Source organism: Podarcis bocagei (assembly GCF_964188305.1).
Source record: "Podarcis bocagei genome assembly, chromosome: 4".
NCBI lineage: Eukaryota > Metazoa > Chordata > Lepidosauria > Squamata > Lacertidae > Podarcis > Podarcis bocagei.
The window spans coordinates 86,742,190-86,764,990 of NC_138128.1; the positions used below are offsets into that span (position 1 = coordinate 86,742,190).

The 22,801-nt window shown below is 41.6% G+C and overlaps 1 protein-coding gene across 15 annotated transcripts in view; it reads left to right on the forward strand.

The window, feature by feature from the left end:
• KCNMA1 (potassium calcium-activated channel subfamily M alpha 1) overlaps positions 1–22,801 on the forward strand; it is a 566,228-nt gene that overhangs the window by 438,514 nt on the left and 104,913 nt on the right. For 2 of the 15 annotated variants that reach the window (XM_081191547.1, XM_081191550.1), the window contains one exon: positions 446–619. The exons of the other annotated variants lie outside the window; for them this stretch is intronic. In XM_081191547.1, coding sequence (XP_081047673.1) covers positions 446–619 — 174 coding nt within the window. The remainder of the gene's footprint in view (positions 1–445; positions 620–22,801) is intronic. 15 annotated transcript variants of the gene reach the window in all.

Consider the following 22,801-nt stretch of genomic DNA (forward strand, 5'->3'; position numbering starts at 1 on the left):
TGGTATTTTGTCAAATTGGTTTTATATCCTCTGAGGTGTGTGCTCAACGAAGCCAACAAACCCAAATTTAGCTTAAGAAGCAATGGCTTTGCACTATTCACCTTTTCACTTTAAAAATTACAGTGGCAACAAGGGTGCGAGGGAAAGCCTTTACAAGTTTCTGCCTCTCTTTGGTGGTTCCTATTACCCCCATGCAAAAAAAAAAAGTCTTTGTCTTGTGTCACCCCCTAGACAGAACAGAAAGAATCACTTATCTTTCCTCTACATTTGACGTACAACCACAGTGCTATTAATAATCAGAATGATTATATCCCTGGGTCAAGACTGCCATAAACTAAGGCCTGTATCTTAAATCCCTTAAATGACCTTCCAGCTGCATTGTTATATTTAACCTTTCCATTAACCTGCTACTCTTCCTCTCCTCCCATCCAACCCATGGTTATAGCCAAGATGTCCATCTACAAGAGAATCAAACTGGCATGTTGTTTTGATTGCGGACGCTCTGAGCGTGACTGCTCTTGCATGTCAGGCAGTGTGCATAGTAACATGGACACCCTTGAGAGAGCCTTCCCACTTTCTTCTGTCTCTGTTAATGATTGCTCCACCAGTTTACGTGCCTGTAAGTTTTAACACCAGCACATGCTGTTCCATGTCTGTGGTGTCTGTGGTATCATCCCCGTCCTGTGTCGTACATTGTGGTTTTATTGTTTTGGCTTTCTCCCCTCCCCTCTTCCTTTTCTTGTTCCTTTTTTTTTTTAATACCGTGAGTCAGCACGTTTCCTCCCCCCCCCTTATAACTACTTTAATTTATACAGATCTATATTTATATATTCTTCAATGTACTTCATTAAAAGAAACAATATTTTGTGTAATTGTTGCTCTCCCTTCCTCTTGTGAGCTTTTCAGAGGAAATGCATCTTGGCAACAGTGTAGTTTCGTGACATTTTGTTTCTGATTCATACACACTGTATAATGGTGGTTAAATGCTTTCTTAATGGCTGTGGTAGACATGCTATGCTCTGAACTAGGCATAGGGACAATGGCTTAGGGAACAAATGCTGTAGCTATTTTGGGCAGATTTGGAACAGTTTGCAGTATGTGTAGCACGCAACCTGTTTAGCATCAAAGGTGTACCTTTGGAGATCTGCAAATGACCCATCTTTTGTCTGAACTAACATAATTTGATTATCATTTAGCACTGCCGGTATCAGTTCATGGTTGGTGGGTGTTTCGCAAACTGTTTGCTCTGTATAACTTATCTAATTACATGTTTTGATCTGGTGGTCCATGCAAGCCCTTGAGGGTAACACTTGAGTAGCCAGTGAAACATTGGGGACAGGTTACCAGCACTGAGAACTGAAAAGTCAGTAAACTTTAGAGCAGAAATAGCAAACTCCTGGAGTTACAATATTCCACACATAGTGCACTAACTTCTCCCATGCTTCTCCCATGAGTTGCTAGGTGCTGCCTTACTCTGAATCAGACCTTTGATCCATGTAAACCAGTATTGTCTACTCAGACTGGCAATAGGTCTCCAAAGTCTTGGCTACTACTTTCCCAGGCTGTCTACCTGAAATCCATTAACTGGAGGTGCCCATGATTGACCTGACAGCCTTCTGCCTGGCTCTGCCTCCACCTTGGCCTACCTGCTTTGCCTAATACCTACTTCTAGCCTATCTAGGGATCAGTATTTTGAAATAAAAATGAGTCATCCAAAATGGCACAGGTCAAAGTTCAATCTTTCTGGTGAACACCCAAAATATATATCTGTCTGGAGGAACCCTGCCCTGGAGGAACTTGCAGGTTCCAAGGCAAGGGCTTTAATGATGGCTTGATGTCAGTGGGCTAGATCCAGAGTAAATTGACTTTAGGTGCCATTGAAATCCATAAAGCAGATTACTCATGACTTTAAGTCCCATTGATTTAACCAACTTAATCTACCTTGAACCCAGTCTCCCCCTAATACCCACCTAGCACTTCTTGTATCTGTTGTACTTACCAGTCATTACTGAATTGTGGCTAGCACATCATTGGAGTATCCACAACAACTAGATTTACCCATATATATTTTTTCATAGTAGCATCTGCAAGCAAAAAAGAAACTATAACTTGGAAGTGTGGTGCAACTTTCTATTTTTTACTTCTGCCTTTAGAAGGGAAGGAGCATTAAGGTTTGGGCTGCATAACCTAATCAGCCCCCCCCAAAAAAACAAACCCAAACACGCTACATGTGATATCATCGACACCTCCCAAAGTACAGCTTTTGAAAAATGCATTAGCCACATATTGCATTCAGTAATAAAAGTGATGTTGATGGCTTAGAAGGTCTCTAGTTCCTCTGCTTTCCTCTCTTACTTTCAACCCGTCATTCACACTGTCACACAAAAACAAGGTTTCATTCTTCTCTCTGTGTGTGAGATCGCCCACCTTTGCTGGTTAATAATAAGAAACAAGCATCAATACCAGTCCATGCCCTTTGTAAACCAATGCTAGTTTATTAGCTGATGTTGTCCCCGATTGTAATATCTGCATCTCCATACACCCACACACCCTTGAAATCCGATTGGCAAGGCTTCAATAGAAATCAGCATTTTCCTTCCAGTGAGGAGAGGTCAGACAATGCCCATTTTGACAAGAGCTGGTTAGCTCAAAGAACAGTGGTGAGAGTTGGCTTTTCATTAAATATGAGCAGATGTGAAATGTAGAGTGCTTGACAATTAGAAATGGCAGCAGTAAGGCCCTGGAATCAAAGTGAGGTCAGATTGGCGGATCAGATTACCTCCCTTACATTCTAAGACCTTGATCGGTTTTGCCCTTTGTCTTTCATGCTAGCACTGTATTGTTTCCCAAGACACTCATTAAAGGTCATTATACTATTACAGGGCTGGCTTTGGTCACAGCCTCCCCCTCTCCCCATTGAGTCAGTGTGTGCTTCTAAGATGGCTTAATGTGCTTTTCATTTCTCCCTTTCTCTCTCTCCCACCAATCTCTCTCCCAGCTTTTCATTTTAAAGAGAAACAATCGTACAATAATAATAATAATAAACAGGAGGGGGGATTGGTGAAAGAAATCCTTAAAGAAAAAGTGGCTACCACGATATTTTGGTCACCATCCTGTGGGAAATTCTTCCATGTAATGAATGGAAACTGCAAAACCTTTACTCCTCCACAGCCCCCATCCATTTTAATTTATCTGGCAAAGGAGAACTTCTTGCTAGACTGTGCCCTGTGAAAACATCTATTTTACACATCCCTTTAAACTTGCAGTGTTGTGAATTGCCTACCCTGCTGTAGCTAAAGGCATGGGCCTTGCAATATCTTTCTTTGCAGTAGCTGAAAGGTTCACTCGGTGACTCACAACACCATTCAAAATAGTGACTTTTCCCCCAGGGAAAAAATAGAAAGAGTCAAAGAGGTGTTCTGGGTGCTTACCCAATGGAATTTTTTTACCCATGCACCCTTTGCAAAACCCACCAGTTTCGAAAGAGATTTTCCATGTAGAATGGAAAGCTATTGCGAGAAGAAGAAAAATTCCAAAGCTCTTTTAGGTGGGCAGGACCAATAGTAGTGTTCTTCAGATCAAGGACACTATGGTTATGCAGCACGGATTAAAATGGGCTTTCTAAACAAACAAATGGGGAAGCAGTTCCTTCATTCTGCTTATCTCTGCTTCTCCTGCTCCATAACCAGCACCCCCACACTGCTGCTTCTCCCACCCCCACCCCCCCGGCAGTCTATGTAGTTACATCAGACAAATCACTTATCTGCAAGGCTCAGTATCCTTTCTCCAGTAGTGGTAAAATTTAGATGCTTCAGCAAGTTGCAACCACAGACTGTGCCAAACTCTTTCTCTCTCTCTCTCTCTCTCTCTCTCTCTCTCTCTCTCTCTCTCTCTGATTATGGGGAAATGTGTTACATGCTCCTTGTAAAAACTAGTGGATATGACCTCTGTGATGGTTTATGCCCATCACTACAATTTCTGGGAGGTTGCTGATGATACCATGGGAATTCTCTCTGCCTGCCAGCCACCAATATGATGTCACAGTGAACACTATGACCTCAGTGGATGTCCTGCTTGCATGGAGGATAAAACTATCTACTACTCCAGTTTAAAGACAGGATGCCTCTTAATAATGACTGCCGGGGAATATGAGATGGAGAGTGCTATTCTGTTCCTGTCCTGCTTACGAGTTTTTCTTAGGCATCTGAAGAGCCACTGTGAGAACAGACTACTGTGCTAAATGGGCCTTTGGTCTGATCTAGAAGGGCTCCTTTTATGTCACACGGACATTAGTTTTTGCCATCATAATGCTCTCCTGCTTTGAATCTCTGTGTAGGTAAGGCATTGGGAATGTTCTGATATTAGTATTGGTGACTAGGTTGTCCAAATAGCTGTTGTGGAGATGGGATAAATTGGATAGAGAGAGAAAAAGGCTTCCTCTGAATTGAGAGGCAAATAGAGGGTTTTTGGGGAGCAATCGTAGCTCATGAACTTATTGGCTGACTTTACAAGTGGGTTGAAAGAATTACTGAGATAGCATACGTGAGATTGCACTGTACCAATGTTAAAAGTATTGTTTTTGTGAATGTTTAACCTTTGAAGCACAGGATGAGTTGGATAGGAAAACTATTTCTTAAACTATTTCCTCTGCTGCACATGACTTTCAATAGCTGCAACAGAACACAAATATGTTGCAAAGAAATAATATAATTTAAATTTGTCCTTATTGTTTACTTTTTAAAAAAAATTTTTTTAGAGTATATCCTTTTCAGCATCCTGTGAACCTGTAGTTATTAGTATCTTGGGGTGGGGTATGGCACCAACAGAAGACGCAAGGAACCAAGGTTTCTTTGAGAAACTGGAACTTAAGAAACCCTGCAAAGAAAAAGGAGATGATTTCAAGCCCTGCAGGAAAATCTTATTAGGGCTACACAAGAGATTGCAATCAGGCAGCTGTGTTTTCCTAACCCAAATTTTTATGAAACAAGCAAACTGGTCTCTGTTGGAGAGCATTAAGCATTACTTTGGCCTGACATTCTCTTAACGATACTAATATAAAAAGACAATTAAATCAAGGGCAGAGTGACACAATAAAAAACGTATTAATTCAAGCCCACAGAGATGAGAAATCACACACTATATGTGTCACAAATATCTGACCTTTGTAAAGAAAGCCAGTGTGGTGTACAAAGGATGGTCTAATGGCCTCATCCACAGATTTGCTAAACTAGAAAATAGAAGCTTGGGGAGAGGAATGTCAGCTGTTTTGTTGCTTGCAGAGCAGGGTATTATACCAGCATCGTTAGGACATTTTTAGTATATTATACAGCATGGACCAAATTAGGAGCCATACCTTGCCCTGTTTGGTCCACGGGCTGGAACTTCCCCACTCCTTCTGTATAGGAAACTCTTAATGAATATAGATGCTTAGGTTGCTTTCTTCCAAAAAACATAAAAAATTTCCTTCCTCTACTGTGACATTCTATTCTATTTCATTAGCCATCACTAATCAAGTCAAGGGGTTTCATCTGCCTTGTAGCACAGCCCTACACGTGTGTACTTGAAAGTAAAATCCAATGAGCTCCATGGGTCGTACTCCCAAGTAAAAAACACATTGGGCATGTGGTCTTCAGGATTTTGTTTGTCTTTTCCATACAAACCTCTTCCTTCTAAAGTATTTCATTGGCATGGGCAATGAAGAAACAAAAAGCGGAAAGTGAGGGGCTATATTTATGTGAGTGGACTCTCTCTGGAGAAGAACTTCCAGGAACGAAAGCCTCTCGCAATGATAATAATAATAATTTATTATTTGTACCCCACCCATCTGGCTGGGTTTCCCCAGCCACTCTGGGCGGCTTTCAACAAAGATTAAAAATACATTAAAATGTACATTAAAATGGAATAAGGATTGTTGTAGACGACCTGCCTTTCATTCTTTTCTCCTCTTTGTGATGTTTGATGATAATCCTGAATGCCCAAATAACAAGTTTCAACTATGGTAGTTTTCAAGCCTTCCCGTCGCAATTATCTAATGTACAGTTCTTACATGTTGCGAACTCCATGTATTTAAAGGGATACTTTCATCAGGGGTATACTTCGGTAATCTTTCGTAATATGATGTCCTGTTTGAAGCCACAATTTGGTGCCTCCAAATGGATATTCTCAATTATGTGGGCTCTTGGCTCAGTGCCCTGTGCAGCAGAACTGCCCGCACCGCTCTAAATCCGCCGCTGCTTTCAGTATACTTTGTGTGAAGAAGAAAAAACAGGCAAAAGGGAAGGTATGTGAATAATACACCCTTCCAATAATGCAAAAGCTTGACTTGGGTAGGAACACCAGTGGGATTTTGCTTTTGTCTGAGACCCACATGTTGCTTTATTATTTAACCCCGTGACCTGACTGTCATCCCTCTTCAAATTCTTGTGCTGTTATAATCCTAGTACAAACTGCTGGCAGTGTGATGGACCACCCACAAGGCTCCAGCAACCCAGTGGCTGATGCTTTATCCACTATTTAGGAATCACTGGCTTCACTATAAATGCCATGCTGTAGATAGAATAATGAACAAGAAGTCATTGCTTCAGAATGAATTACTGTCAATACTTTATAGTATGCCAACTATGCGATCACTTAGCAGCGCTCCTGCAATATTAAAAAAATTATTATTATTATTATTATTAGTAGTAGTAGTAGTAGTAGTAGTAGTAATATAAATATTTTTGTTAACTTTATGTTAAATGTGTATTCTGTAGTTGACCTCCTTTGTAATGTTTTATTTTGAAATCTTTAAGATAATATTTTAGTTTTCTGTTAATTGTGTTGCTTTGACTGTATACTCTATATTTGACTTTCTTCAGATTGTTTTATTGATTTAATATGCTGTAAACCGCTTTGAGATTTTTCTTAAAAATATAAAGCGGTATAGAAATTAAATAAATAAACAACATATGAAGTCCCTGCCCAGAACAATGTGCAGTCTGACTAACAGCAATACTCATTGCTTTTAGTAAGTTTTTTTCCTAGCAATAGAGTTTGTGTGTTCGGGGGAAGAAAAGTTATTTATGTTACTTATATCTTTACATTCCTTGTCTGTCTTAACAAATGAGGAGGTAGAACAGTGGCATACAAACAGCTAAGTATTGTGGACTCCCTGTTTTCTAAAAGCCAAGCCATAGACCCCTTACTTCTGCAAATGTGATACCTCCGTGGTAATGTTTGTTATGTGAATGGTGCCACCCAGGGATTTTTCTTTTCCAGCCAGAACTTGCTGGAACTCAGTTCTGGCACCTCTCAGGTGGGCGTCATTGCCATGAGAACAAGGGAGGCGTTCCTGGTGAGTTACGACATCTCTCCCCCCCCCCCAGAAAAATAGCACTGGTGTCACCGTACCCTCCAGCATGTCCCAGCACAAAACCGGAACACACATCTTCCAGACCACGGTTCCATGCAAGTCACATGACCCACATGAGAGCACAGTGCCCAAAAACAAGATGTCCCTGACAGCTAATGGATATGTGCCCTAGATCCACTGGGTGTGCTACACAGACTCCCGGTGTCCACGGACCACTAACTGGGGACCACTGAGGTAGAGAATTGGAACCTTTGCTGGACATTTTAATTGCTAGGTGAAGGGTGGGGAACCTGTAGTCCTCCAAATTCTGTTGGACTGCAATTCCAACTAGCCCCATTAGTTTGGCTATTAGCCAAAGGTGCTGTGACTTGCCAGTCAACATCTGTAGGTCCCTGTCTTCAATTGCTCTGCTTAAGACCGACCATATGCAAACTGGTGTTTGTTTTCTTGCCACAATCATTTTTTCATTCACATTTCCCCCCGTAAAATATTAATTTCCAAGTCCATTAGTATGTGTAGTTTTATATTTAGGTCTTTAACATGGATATTTCAGTGGATTATTGTGCTTGCTTGAGGATGATATAGATTTGAAGGATTGATAGCCGGAGAAATACAAGGAGTGTGTAGCAGGGAAAGGGGGTAGACTCTCCCATTCAAAGCGGTTGCTGCAATAGAAGAACAAACACAAGACAGCCTGGCTAGTTTATTATAAATAGCTAGAATGTATGAAATAAATCATAGAATCATAGAGTTGGAAGAGACCACAAGGGCCATCGAGTCCAACCCCCTGCCAAGCAGGAAAATGGGTTTTGTTGTGCAGTGCAGTGGGCTAGCTTAGATGCTCATCGTTGGGGCTAGTGCAAAGGAATTTGATGTCCTCAACCCTTTGAATATTACATGTACCAGCTTCTGTGCAGGCACCAGATGCTCCCAAGTTTAGCAGCAAATATTTCCGAAGAGTTAGATGGGAAAGGCGGGGAGCACGGAAGAGGCAGAGAGAAGTCTTTTTGAGAAATCGCTTCGGGCCTCTACTTTGGGTAGTGTTTCTTACCAGGGTCACAGGAAAGTGACTAGTGAATGGATTGCCTTGATGGGGACAGGCTAGGGGAAGAAAAGCTGTCTCCAGCCCGTGGAGCGGGTTTCAGAGAGGGCCTTATGAAAGGTGACATGGAAATTATGTTTGCATTTTTATTTCCTGAGTGTGGCTGGTTGTCATGAAACTCACCCTGACAGTTTCTTACCACCAGGCAACAGATTCTCCCTGTTACCTCCTCGGTGTAGGACAGATGCTAGCCAGTTAGCTCTCCGTCTCTCCTTCTCCTGAGCTATCTCAAGCGACAGATGCCAGGACTAGCTCAGTTTCCTCTTGAACGTTTCTGTCGTAGCCCTGCCTTGAGCCCAAATCCTGACCTTTACTTATATGAAATAAAGTACTTATGAACAAGCAAAGCCTTGATCCAGAGCAGGCTTAGAGCAAATGTCAAGCCAGACTTCTGCCTCCTTCTTCCACCTGCATTAGGGAGCCCAGATTAGACCTTAGAGTAGAGCGTTGGACTGCCTTAGGCTTTACAGGTCTGGAGAGACATAACTTATTAACAAAGAGCTATTAAATTTTTATCCATTTTTACAACACAATATAAATGCTTCCTATGAATCTACATTGTGTTCATTATCATTTAAAATGTTAATTAAGTCAAAGTTGCATTTAATTTAGTCCTAAATGTGCCTTTGGGAGGAAGCGTTTAGAAACAGCTGCAGGATTGAGAAAGTACATCAAGTGTTCTGGGAAGTTCCCTGCACCAATTTCAGGACAGATTATCCCATCCCACCACCCCACCCGCTTCCTTCCAATCCTAAATTGAATGCTGTTTGGTGTCTGAAGCTAATTTGTAGCGATGTGATTGGGCACTGCTTCAAATTAGTGTCATACCAATAACTCCAGGGTTATTAACTCTTAGGAGAATACGGAAAGAGTAATGCACAAAAGAAGAGCTAAAGTGCTCATTCGAATTTTGACAACTGTTTGAAATGGGGATGCAGTCACGTTCTAAAACAGCTTGCATTCTGCATTTTACAGGGGAGCTTCCCAGGCTGAGATTCCCATAGCACTAGGTTTCTTGAGTGTCTGCATAGACAGCAGTGGTATAGAAATGTTTGTGGTAGATTCAGAGCTCAAGATGTCACAGGAATTGGATATCTGAATCAACTTTGTGGGTGCTTTATTAGCAGCAGGGAGTTGCCTGAGGCCCTCAAGAAGCTGTTGGACTCCAACTCCCATCAGCCCCAGCCACTATAGCCATTAGCCAGGGATGATGGGAGTTGGAGTCCAGCGACATCTGGCAGGCCACAGGCTTCTCACCCCTGCTTTATAGTTAAAAGCTGCTTCTTTATATAGAACTGTTTCTCTGTGTATTGTTTGCCTTGTCTGAACCCTTTACTCCTCTAGAGGAAATGGCAAAAGATGATTTCCATATATTTCCATTCTGGAAGAAAGTTTTACTCTCAGGGTTATTGCTGGGAAACTCAGTTTGAAGAAAACAAACGGCAAATCCTATTTAATTTCCAACAACTTTTAATCTCTAGTTTTAATATAAGCCACAAAAGAGGGGTGCATGGGGGGGGTGGAATAAGGGAGATGGAACTGCCACATAAAATCTTAGAAATCATACAACATCTCTGGGCTTTGTTGTGCAATTTTCCTTGCTTGCTCTTGCGTAAAAGACATTGGTTGCATTAGATGTCACAGTCTCCACGGTGTGCACAGCATTATCCTTATTTTTCTAAACTCAAATTGCTTCGCATTGTCACTGCAGCACAGCAAAGCGTTTTCCCATCACTGCCTGTGTGGTAGCACAGCTGCTCAGGGATTTTAGTACCAGTCAGAACTGAACAGCAACTTTGTCTTCCGTCAGAAATTCAAGAAAAGGGCTGTTGTTGTTGTTGTTTTAAATAAAACTGTTGCTTCTAGGCAGTGATATAACTACAGGTTGTAAGAAACTTGGAGCTGCTATTAAAAAATGCCAGCCCCAGAGCAAGTTCCCCTTTCATTTGCAGTGGCCCACCTTGTCCCATGCTCTCTGGCCAACGTGTTTTATGGTTCTCTGCCCTCAGTTGTATCAGAGTAAATCTGCAACATTCCCCTCTTTCAGCAAATGTACTGCTTATCACTGAGTTTAGATACTCTCACAACTTAGTTGCTGCATTGTCAAATCAAGTTTGTTTCGTTTTCGTTCCAGATGTATGGATGCTTTTACAGAGTTAATTACAAAGCCCATCCATTTCAATGGGAGTGTGTCTTCGCATGCAGGGAAAGTCCCTATCTCACTGAGGGCTTGAGACCCTATCGGCTACACTCGCCTGCTTTAGCCAGTCAAAGCCATTCCCAGGATGTAGCATTCTGGGAACCACAGGGGAGAGTTGAGTGTAGGGTGGTGTCCAAAGGTAGAGGCAGTACACCTCTGAATAAGAGACACTTGTGAGCACTGAGTGAAAGAGGACTGTTGCTTAATGTGCAGCTTGTGGGCTTACTGGAAGTTGATCACTGTTGGGAACGGAATACTGGGCAAGGAAATGAAATAGGCAGAAGGTACCCTGGCTCTATTGACGGATCTCTTGAGCGATTTACAGTTGATTATCAAGCATTTTGACTCCCAGTTGTTTAGCAAAAACAGCAACCTAAAGACCCACTCTTGGTGGAAGCCTGGGGTAACCATGAGTTGGTGTTTGCATGGGTATTCAGCTCTGGTGCTCAAAACAAAATCCTGGACTTAGAATTCTCTCAATCTAAGTGAATGTCTTTTGCACCAGGTGCAAAGTAGAAGTCTGCCCACAGAGGTGGTTCTAGGGTAATGCTACTGGTTCAGCCACACTGCAGGCTGTCGAAAGGAAAGCCTCACAAAAATGTTGTCGAATGGAACATGAAAAGCAGTGGGGCACCAAATCTTAGCATCACACAGGGTGTCGCTGAAATTTGAGACCCCAAAGTCTGCCCCTGTTGCCTGCTGTTGACTACATGGTCCTTTGTTGCTATCCAAGTATGCTGTTCTAATATTTTCAAAATTCATGCTGTAGTTAAACTAACAAACAGACAATATGTGACATCAGGTGTGGGACAGGTAAATATGTGACTGCCAAAAGAACAACCAGGAGCTTAAAATGTGTGCCTGGTTGTCCCTTGGCAAGCTGTCCTTTGAGGCTGCCTGTTTGAAGGTGCAATTTGGATTTATACTCTACCTGCAAATGGGCATTTTTCCTCTGCATGCCGACTTTGCAGATAGCTTTGCTTGTTGGCAGAGGAAACATGTTTGTAGGCATTGTTTTGAAGCCAAAAAAGTGTCTGCAAATGGACTTCAAAGGGGCTTGCTGCTGTCAGTGCCAATCAGCATGCCTTCAAAGGGGTTTGCTGTCAGCCCTGATCAGCTGATCATTGCTGACAGCAAGCCCCTCTGAAATTGTCACTAGACATCAGAATGACGTCACATGATTGACAGGTGGATATGATGGCCCTGCCCACCTCTCTGATTGGTCTGCAGGGTCAGGGTGGGAAGAGTCCATTTCCTGACTCCTGCTGTATACGCTGTGGTTTTAAGGTAATCAAGTCAAACTGCTTGCAAGTGATAGCATTAGCAAAACCTTTCAACAGGCATCGCAAACCCATTGCCCGGAATCAAGGCAAAAACATATTCCATGCAGATCTTGTGGATTTCTCTTTCTTCATAAGCTTTGAATGTTGACTGATTTTATTAGTAATTGCCTTTTTTGGTGTGTTTTTTGCCTCTGCAATTTCCCCTCCTGAGATTCCTTCTGTTGAGACGGGTCAACAGAAAGCATCACAAGTTTTGCAAAGATAGCTTGAGGAATTGCCTGAGAACCCCTTCAGGCTTTTAGTCAGCCCCCAGGCTTACGTCTCACATGTCCCTCCAGAGACTGTCCATTGCCTTAACATTTTATCCAGGAGGAATTCAGAAGTCTCTTAGCATATACTGCACAGTGGGGGGGGGGGCAGGTGGGTGGTGTTCCTTTTCGTATCTCCAGTAAACAAGCCAGCTGTTTTTGCTGTCATTGTTCTCCTGTACCTCCGTTTCAAAGAACAAATAAATTAGTTGGAGCTAGATGACCCAACATATGATCACATGAAATTAAAATTCTTTTAAAAGAAGGCTCAAGACGAACCTGTATATCCTTCAGGATAAATCAAAGTATACTAACAATTCATCCAATAAACCCCCAATGCAGCACAATCCAGTATTTGCCTCATAGTTTCTGTAGAGGGAGTGCCCATTATGTTCCATGCACACCTATAATAACCAGACTTTGTACTTTAACTCATTTGAAGACTGAAGTTTTAGGTGATTGTTCTGACTTAGGTGTTTGTTTGTTTTAAAAAAAGAGGGAGGGAGGAAAGAATAATTTCCATAAGTTTTAAAGCACATCATCACATTTCACAGATATATGTGAAATGACACTCTCCTTCCTTCATGTCACAATCATAAGTAGTCTGCTGCTACCCTCTGGAGCCATTCTTGTGTTATCGGTGTAATATTTTTGTTAGCGATTGAATCAGTGGAAACGTATAGCAACCGTTTGTTATTTCGCAGAAGTGCCTTGATCCTATTTTGTTTTTATATGGAAAAATGACCTGGGCTGCATACATCCATCCTTTAGAGTACTTTTTCTGTTAGAGATCAAATCGCCGTTGTAAGTATCACTGCCATTAGTTATCACTGCTAGATTTCTTAGCTTACAGTTTATTTTCCACTCATGAAATTGCCAGTCTGGGCTCCCCCATAACAATCAATTCTAGCCAAAGTACTATGTACTTTGGTGGATGTTTTAGAATATATTCTTTATGGAAGAGCTCTCTCTCTCTCTCTCTTTTGCAAATGTAATCAGATTTAGCTATCACATACCCATAGCTCCATTTTATTGTGTTACTTTGCCTTTTCTCTCTTGCCGTCATTTACCAAAAATGATAGGCCACACATGTTCTGCTACTCTATATTGCTGAAATATGCTTCAGTTCTGCGTTCCTCTATTGCCACTTTTTACTATTATTTTACAGATTTAATCTTCAGTATTTATAACTGGGGTTATTTGTTGCATTAATACATTCACTGACAAATCTGGTGTTGGTGGGTTTATTTAGAAGAAAATGGAACTGCCTTGCACCGAAGCCTGTAATGGTGTATGCCAGGAATCAATATAAATATAGAGAGAAGATGGATCCCAATGTTTCATCACACTGTAGTGTCAAACCAAGAAATGTAACTGGGACAATGATAAGGAGATGAAGGAGTGAGGCTGTGCAGGTAGTGGGGTGGTTGAGTTGTCAATGAATTTTATGGGATATAAAGGAAAAGCCTGCATTCTGGGACACAGTTGAAGGTGGGCAAATCCTGGCCTTCAGGTGTTGGAGGTGCAGTATGTTTCTGTAAAATGCAAGCCATCTCTTCTGACTTCCTCCTTCCACCATCTTGTAATCATGAAAAAGAAATGTTCATATTTCGTAACGTATTTCCGGAGGCCTCTGTGTCATGAACAGGAGTGGGGTTTACAGTTCTGTATCTGCTGGTCTTTTGACAGCACTGATGTAACTCAAACATGGACCGCTGCAGTTCGGCTTTTGTTAACCTTATATGACCTCGGCCCAATTGGGTGGTTTGTGAGAATAACATTATTGTTTTCTATCCTCCTGACAGCTGTAATGGATATCATGACCTACAGTACTGCTACAGTTATTCAGTGCCCATCGTCAAGTAGCCATTTGCATGCCCCCAGAGGTATTGTAATTGGTCTGTCTTGTAGTATCACATTAATTGTGATGTGTCCCTTTCTTCTTTCTCTCTATATATTTTTAGGAATTCAGTGAGGCTTGTGTTTGCAGCTGAACAAAGCATATTGTTTTGCTGTTTTTTTTAAGTTTATGCAATTATCGATCTTCAATTGTGTTGTTGACTCTAACCGTTTTTGGATTTTTTTTGTTTTTGGTGTTGCTGAGGAGCAATGTGTCTGTCTAGTTCTACTTTAAACATTGCAATGCTGTGTTCTTCTTCCGTTGACCTTTAGTAGCATAGTGTAATAGTAAAGTGCGACCCAGCCTATAACTGATAACGCTGGGCTCACCACATAACATGGTTATTTGTGGTATAGATAGTATTTTACTTTCCATCTGCCATGCACGTAATCATGATACTTTTTGTCCCAGGGCATAGACTCCTAAGCAACACTGATTGCGTAAATTAGTGAGGTATTTCATTGATAGGAATCCCCCAGTCCTTTTTCTTAGAAAAAGAGGCGCCAGAGTTCACCATGAACTTTTTCCTTGTTCTCTTAAAATGCTCATTGTGCCCACCTGAGAGGTGCTAGAACTGAGCTCTGGCTGGGGGGAAAAAAAGCTCTGAGATTACTTCACATACCTCTGAGAGATGTTCGGAGTATAGAGTATACTTTTTCCCTTTAAAATGTATTTGCCTGTGTATTTACTGTATAATCTATTAGTACTATTAAGCATGGCCTTCTCCCCCCCCCCCACCATGTAATATAGAGCTATATTGGTAGGGAGACAGGATGAGAAATCTAACAATGAATCTAGCCATCTTTACCTCGCTAAAGCACAGTTCAAGGGAATACACATTTTAGCACATCAGATCAGACCATAACGCCAAAACAATTACACCCCCCCCCAAAAAACCCCCAGAGTATCACTGATATAATGGCCTGGGTCCAAAAGCATTGTTGTTAAGTGTGTATATTGCTGATACTCGCAAGAAACCTGACTGACTTGCGCAGTTGGAAAAATGAGTGAAGAATATTGCAGAGTTTGCAATAAAGCTCAATTAATGTGAAATTTCCCACCATCTCTTCTCAGGAGCTGTGTTTAATTTCAGTATCCAATCTATAATTACAAGCTTTTACTGAAATGGGATAATTCATGTATCTACTTGTTTGCATGCTTAATTGTTGTGACTTCCAGTCTTTCCATACCAGTTTTAAGTTTCGGAGCTACTAAGATTTCCTTCCTTTCGTGGAAGACATAACTGAGGTAATGGAGTAAGCTATGTTTTCTGTGTTTGAAAGCTGTTAATGAAAGTCCTGTCGTTAATGGTGGCCAAGAAATATGCCTGTTTTAGGGTATATTTCATGAAAGAAGAAGTTAAGGGGAAAGTAAAGAAAAAAGATTGTAGGGTTAGCTTCAGACTACTAGATAATACCAGCAGATGGTGCTGCCACCTTAAGAATCAAACAGAGAGAGAGAGAGAGAGAGAGAGAGAGAGAGAGAGAGAAGAATTACTCCCCCCCCCCCGTTACAACACATTTGAAAACTTAGACATGCCTATCACTTGTCTAAGTGATACACATACAATGTACATACAAGCACATAAATATTTATATTATGCTGAGCCAAAAAGGGCCATTTTTTCACTGAAACTCTCCTCAGTATGAAAACTGCCCATCTGTGAGTTTTGAGGGGTGGCTGTGCTGAAGTATTAATCCATTCAGAGTGAGGGTAGGAAGCATTGCCCACAGTCTGAATTGCCTTCATGGTGCCGCCGCGTAGCTAAATGGAGCACATTCAATATGTGATTTGCTCATTAGTGACAATCACTATACAGCAGGCTTCCTCAACCTCGGCCCTCCAGATGTTTTTGGCCTACAACTCCCATGATCCCTAGCTAGCAGGACCAGTGGTCAGGGATGCTGGGAATTGTAGCCTCAAAACATCTGGAGGGCCGAGGTTGAGGAAGCCTGCTATACAGTGTCTTACATAGAGTTGCCCCTGAAACTTAACAGAGTCAGGGGGTCATCCTTTGGCAGGAAGCCAAAAGAGCTATGCTAAAGGGAAACAAATATTTCAGAGGGTTGTGTGGTCTGAATGGGCAAATTTTACCTTTTCCTTACCCTGCATAACCTTTTAAAGGATGTATAAATATAATAATAATAATAATAATAATAATAATAATAATAATAATAATAATAATAATAATAATAATAATAATATCTTTATCGTCATTGCCCCCTTCGGGGACAACGAAATTACTTGACTGCTCCATAAAAACACTAATTAAACAATACAGTATAATACAGCAAGGGAGAGTAGATGACTTTCAAAGTCCGGGCTTCCCATTCAGGGCCGAGATCGCTCTGGAGAAGAAGCTGTTCTTAAGACGGCTCGTTCTTGTCTTCATCGTCCTGTATCTCCGTCCCAACGGCAAGAGCTCGAAGAGACAGTGACCAGGATGCGATGGATCTTTTACTATGTCCAGTGCCTTCCTATGGCACCTTGTGGCATAAATCTGCTCTAAGGTGGAGATTATAAATTAATATATAATGTATATATTAAGATTTGTAGGTGAAAATTGCCAGATCCGCTGAACCTCAGTGGCCAGTAACAACCAACAACAGCCTGTATTTCACACCAGTGCTTGCTTTAGAGATGGGCTAACTTCATTGGCCCCACTCTGTAAATAATCCAAACCCTCCAGATTTGTCTACAGTACATCAAAAACTAAAGCTAAACCAGTGTGCTGATGCTAGCTGGTAATATCCTTGGGAGCTGACTATAGCATCCATTGTCAGGATCCATTTTGTGCATGGTGGGCTGGGCTTTTGAGTGGTTTGCCTCATTTGCTTGTGCGAATCAGCTTTTCTTTTCTTTTCAAGTTCTGAATTGTTTTCACATATAAAATTGCAAAACATAAATAGCAAGGACATATCCCACCCCCTGATAAACTGCTTATCCATCATAGTTTTTGTTTGAAATTCGATTGATCAACAATCACTGTTGGATTCACAAACTGTAGGGCAGGCTTCCTCAACCTCGGCCCTCCAGATGTTTTTGGCCTACAACTCCCATGATCCCTTGCTATCAGGACCAGTGGTCAGGGATGATGGGAATTGTAATCTCAAAACATCTGGAGGGTCGAGGTTGAGGAAGCCTGCTGTAGGGTTTTGTTTTTAATTGCTAACCTACTCCATACTGCTGGCTCAAGTCAGAACGTCACACAGCCAAATGTGTTAGCATTTGTTTCAGTTCCCACACCCCCATTCCATAATCCTGTATTTTTAAAACAAAGAAACATATCAAATAGGTAATGTAACATGGGGTAGAGGCTGTAATCTTCATCAGTGCTTTTTCTGGGGGGATGCAGGGGTACGCATACGCCTAAACATTTTGTAAATCTAAGTTTGGCCTCATTGAGGGGCAGTATTTCAATATGAGTAGGAAAATGAGAGTACCCCTAAACATTTTTTTAGAACAAAAGCACTGATCATCATAATCATAAAAAAACCTGACCCTATCGCCTTAATTTTGGGTTCCAGGAGCCAACACATATATAAAGGAGAAGTGCATTGGTTCTAGAATGTGCTGAGGCAAACATCAATGCTACTTCACCGGAAGCTGCTTCAAATAAAGTACTTTAACAACACTTTTCAGGAGATGCTCAGACTTTGCGGAACATATGTGGGAAGAAATTCCCATAACCACGGGGGGGGGGGGAATCATGGATACCTCTACTTATGGCACACAGATGACATATAATTTGGTCTTGGAGATCATGAAAGGATGCTGTGAATAGTGGCAAATAAAAAGTAGCAGAATTGAAAAAAGGGTATTAAAAGCCTAGATGCTCACCTGGGAAGAATAATAGAATCGTAGAGTTGGAAGGGACTACGACAGCCATCTAGTCCACCCTCTGCAATGCAGGAATATTTTTGCCCAATGTGGGGCTCGAACGCACAAGCCTGAGATTAAAAGTCTCATGCTCTACCAACTGAGCTATCCCAGACAAGAGATGCAGGTTATTACATATCACACATTGTGCAACAAACCCAGGTTTGTCCCAATGCATTATTGATAGACAGCCGCAGATTCCAGCTCATGTACCCTGTTTGGTGTACATATTTGCAAAGACCTGCTTACAGCATTCATATTTTACAGGTTTGTGTGTACATCCAATAGGGCTTTTAAAAAAATGTGTGAAGTGGCCCTTAGCTTTTTTAGCATAAAACTACACTCAATGCCAAAATAATAAGGAATGATTTTGCAAAGCTAAATAAATAAAGTCAGTAAGATATAGATTGCCCCCAAGAGCTGATACAGTAATATAATTGGATTGTCTCATAGGTCTTCATAACGGTGAATTTCTGGTAGCCTCATTTTCCTGCTAAAAAGATCCAGACATTTCATTACTGGTTTGAAATGAAAACTCAGTGGAGTTGTAGATTGAAACCCATAAGTGAATCACACCCAATGTAACAGGGGAGGCCCATTCTGTTTTGCCACCTGATGCAAAACAAGAAGGTGCCATCCCTGCCACTGAAGCATCATGTACTGGGGTTTGTGTGGCAGCAGCTTCTGGTGAGATCTTGTGAGCAATTGTGAGAGTTCCACAAGATCTTGCTGGAAGACACTGCTGCCACTTCTTCAGCGGCAGGCATAGGCGCCACCCCTCAGGATTCCACCACCTGAGGCAGCTGCATCAGTCCACCTCATGCATGGGCCGGCCCTGCACTCTTAAGGTGGATTTTTCTGTTTCTTAGATTGTTGCTAAAGAGAGGGAGAAAGGCAAGGAGAAAGACAGAAAGCGATAAAAGAGAGCATGGAGAGAAAAAAGAAAGGCAGGCAGGTGTACATATTAAAAAATGAAAATCAATCGTGTGTGTCCTGTTTCAGGCAAGGATGAAAGGTAGCTCCCAAGTCTGAAAGGTTTAGAGGGGTACATCTTAAAATATGCATCAAAAATTTGTCTGCATCTGTGGTCTCAATGCCTACTGGTATGTTCTCCCAGGCTAGTAGCACATCCTGCACAGTAAGTTAACTCCATTGTCCAGGGTAGAATTATTTCAGTCTCTGATAGTAAGAAAGGAGTTTTGAGCTGGACTCCAGATTTATAGCTAAGTGCTATAGAGAAGTATCCATGTGTGTATTGCTGGACCCTTTCCCTCTCTACTAAATAACTTTAGTTTCCTGTCAAATACATTGTATACAATAAACAGAAGGCTTCTAAATCCAGGCGAACAGAACAATCACCAAGGGCCCTATTCTCTCTCTCCCTCTTCCCCCTCTTTCTTTTTTTCTTTTTGGCAACAAGGTACTTGTATATATCTTCATTTATGCTCGCCCACATAAACTTGGTTAGGCTGGGCGAGCATAAATAGTTAACGACACCAGGTACAAGTAACTGGTGGATTGCAGGTGATTCCATTTTAAATATGATCCACCTGTGAGCTCCGCATTTTGAGCGTGTTGGAGGCTTCGCTGACCTTAACATGATTGATCGTTGTGCAGTCTATTTAGCCACAAAGGTGCAACCTCCATTAGTGTCTAGCAGACAACAGCAGCAGGACAGATCACTAGTACAGTTTGACAGAACTACATAATCGCAGCCCGTTCCCCCTAATGCTTTTGACGCTGCAACTCCTTGCTTCCATGTCTCCTGTAGCTGGTGTCAAAACCTTCTCTCAGGCAACAAGACAAAGGGCAGAGAATGTCTTTCTTAGCTATATATTAAGAGAAGGACACTTTGTGTCTCTCAGTTCAAAAAACCCAAATATGTAGGTGCAAATAATCTTAACCCTACAGCTTAGCCTGAGACTGTTAAGCTTTACGAATGAATAACAATAATAGCAATAATTTTATTATTAAATAAATACAGTAAGACAGGTTTGAAAACTTACATTTACAAAAGAGTCTTGGAAAAGAGTCATGGTGCTATTCATTGGGGAAAAAACTATTTTAGATTAAGAAAAAATATTTGCCTGAATTTAAGGATATGATTTAGATATGCACACACTTAATGAGAAATACGGTATTGTTAAGTCTTATTGAAATGTTCTTGATGGCCTTGGAAAGCCTTCATATATTTTCTCTGGGGAAATATATATTTTCTCCCAACATTGGCTGTGAATTTGTGCATTGTAGAGCACCTTAAGAAATGTAGTTAACCCTCTTGAAATACAGAATTGGGTATCTCGAATTTCCACCCAAAAGACAAACCTTTCCATACTACAAGTTTAGGGAAGGGCAGAGAGGAAAATACTTTATAGTAGGTTTGTTAACTCCTTCTTGAGGGTCCCTGCTTCTAGTCATATTTGTGACCTTCAGATTTTCCTTCCTGTTGGACAATCAAGGAAAAACTTTTTACCGATTGCTATATAGAGGCCTGTTGAGAGATTGGAAACCCATTGTGGAATCAATTGAATTTTTTTTTTTAGTTGGTTTTTCTGAAAATATCTTGTGCTTTTGGGAAAATCAGAAATTGGATCTGATTTACAGCCCAGCTAAACTGTAGGGTGCACAGCAGTGCTTTTATTCCTCTAGGGCTATTTTCATCCTTTGCCATCTGAAGAAGGGGGGAAAGGGTGTAATGAATTTAAAACATAGGGTAACTTAGGGTAGGCTTTTTCCAGAACACTAAGTTTTGTCTTTATTTCACCCTTTAGCAGTAAGCACCCAGTCCTGCTCTTCCCTTCATAATAACTGCAGAAAAAACTAATTTGGCAACCCAGAATGCTTCTTTGTTGGTGACTGCGCAGAGAACAGAACTGAAACTGAACAGTAGAACAAGCGAAAGTCCAATGGGTGGAGTCTAACTGTAGCTCATAATACAAAGTTCTAATATTTAACTTTTCAGGTTAAATATTATGTTACTAGGCAGGCAGCCGCCCCCCCCCCAGTAATTATAGGGTGATTGTGGTCATGGAAGGTCAAATAAAGTCCTGAGTGTGCAGATGTTTTTGGGCTCTTCCAAATGAGGCTGTTATTGCAGACCTTCCAGGTGTCCCTATTTTCCAGGAACACTCCTGGATTTACAGAAGCCATCTTAGTTTCTGATTTGATCCCACAATGTCCTGTTTCCCTTAGGACATTCCTATTTGGAGAAATGTTGGAGGGTATGGTAGGATGTGCTTATTTTTATCGGAGAAATGTTGGAGGGTATGTTACTGTAAACTGGCCCTGCCTTTTCTGCCTGAGGCAGTCAGCATATTCTGCCTAATGGCAGAGCTGGCCTTGTTCAAAACAACTTTCGGTTCCATTTTAATAGTACTAATGTGTGAGTGGGTGGATGGCTGTAGAATTTTCATCCACAGAATTTAATCATAACATTTTTATACCACGGCGGCATGGACATGTATGGATTGTCAAGCTGACAGAGAAAAATGCCCCCTGATATCTTTGAAAGCTTTCATTGGACAGTTTGCCAATAGCACTTTAATGACTTGAATAAACAGACAGTGATTCATAAACTAGGAAGTCAGCACTGTAGAAAGGCCTGAAAAGGCAAAATGAAGGAAACAGAGGACAAAAGTCCCAAAATATGCATGGTTCAATAAGGCCATAAAAGTGCCAGAGTGGAAATTGTGCTTGATTCTAATTTCCCACAAATTAGCAGTTAATGTTTAGTGTGGGCATATGTGAGTTAGAAAGCAGAGTGATGGCTGCATTCTTCAGCACCCAGATTTATGTCTCTACCTATAGGGGCATAATATGTAGGCCAATCCAACTATGCTGCAAAAATGTCATTCGTGTACATTTTCGGCAACCTGCAACTGATGCTCTGCTTCTGCACCATCATTTCTGCATGTGCACAACTGTTTCTCATATTTTAGATCGTTTGCTGGAGTACTGGAGAAAGAGAATTTTGGCTGCTTAGTCCATGAGTAGGCAAACTAAGGCCTGGGGGCCGGATCCAGCCCAAATTGCCTTCTAAATCTGGCCCATGGACGGTCCGGGAATCAGTGTGTTTCTACATGAGTAGAATGTGTCCTTTTATTTAAAATGCATCTCTGGGTTATTTGTGGGGCATAGGAATTTGTTCTCTTCTCTCTCTCTCTCTCCAAAATGTAGCCCAGCTCCCAACAAGGTCAGAGGGACAGTGAACCGGCCCCCTGCTGAAAATGTTTGCTGACCCCTGGCCTAGTCATTGATATAATGAACATTGTGGGGGAAAGGTCATTTTATTGTGACCTTTTACTGATTGCAACAGCCAACCCTGTATGAGCAGAAAGGTCTTCCTTCCCTTGGGGAAAGAGCAACCAGGGTTTACAAGGACCTACCACCGGAAGAGGGGCTAAAAAGGGAATAATGTGCAGCATTTGGGATCCTGATCAGGCTGCTTCAGGTTTGAGGGTGCCCTCAACAAGGTGCTGCCAACAGGACCCCTATTAAGTTGGTGGAAACTATGGCTTTGGGCTTACCTGGTGGGTATGTGCCACCATTTAAAATTCCCCACAGTGCCTGAGAGCACCACTTGAGGAAGCTCATGGTACTTATCAGTGCCCATGGGCTTTTCTAGGGCACAGATCCCCTAGAGGTCTCCAAGGATTCTGGGGCTGATACCAGACCCAGTCCTGAGCCAGCAGTATACATTATGCTTTGCAAAATTTCAGCAGTGAGACAGCAAATGGAGAAGCGAGGAATGAGGTGAGCCAGACATAGAAATGCAACAA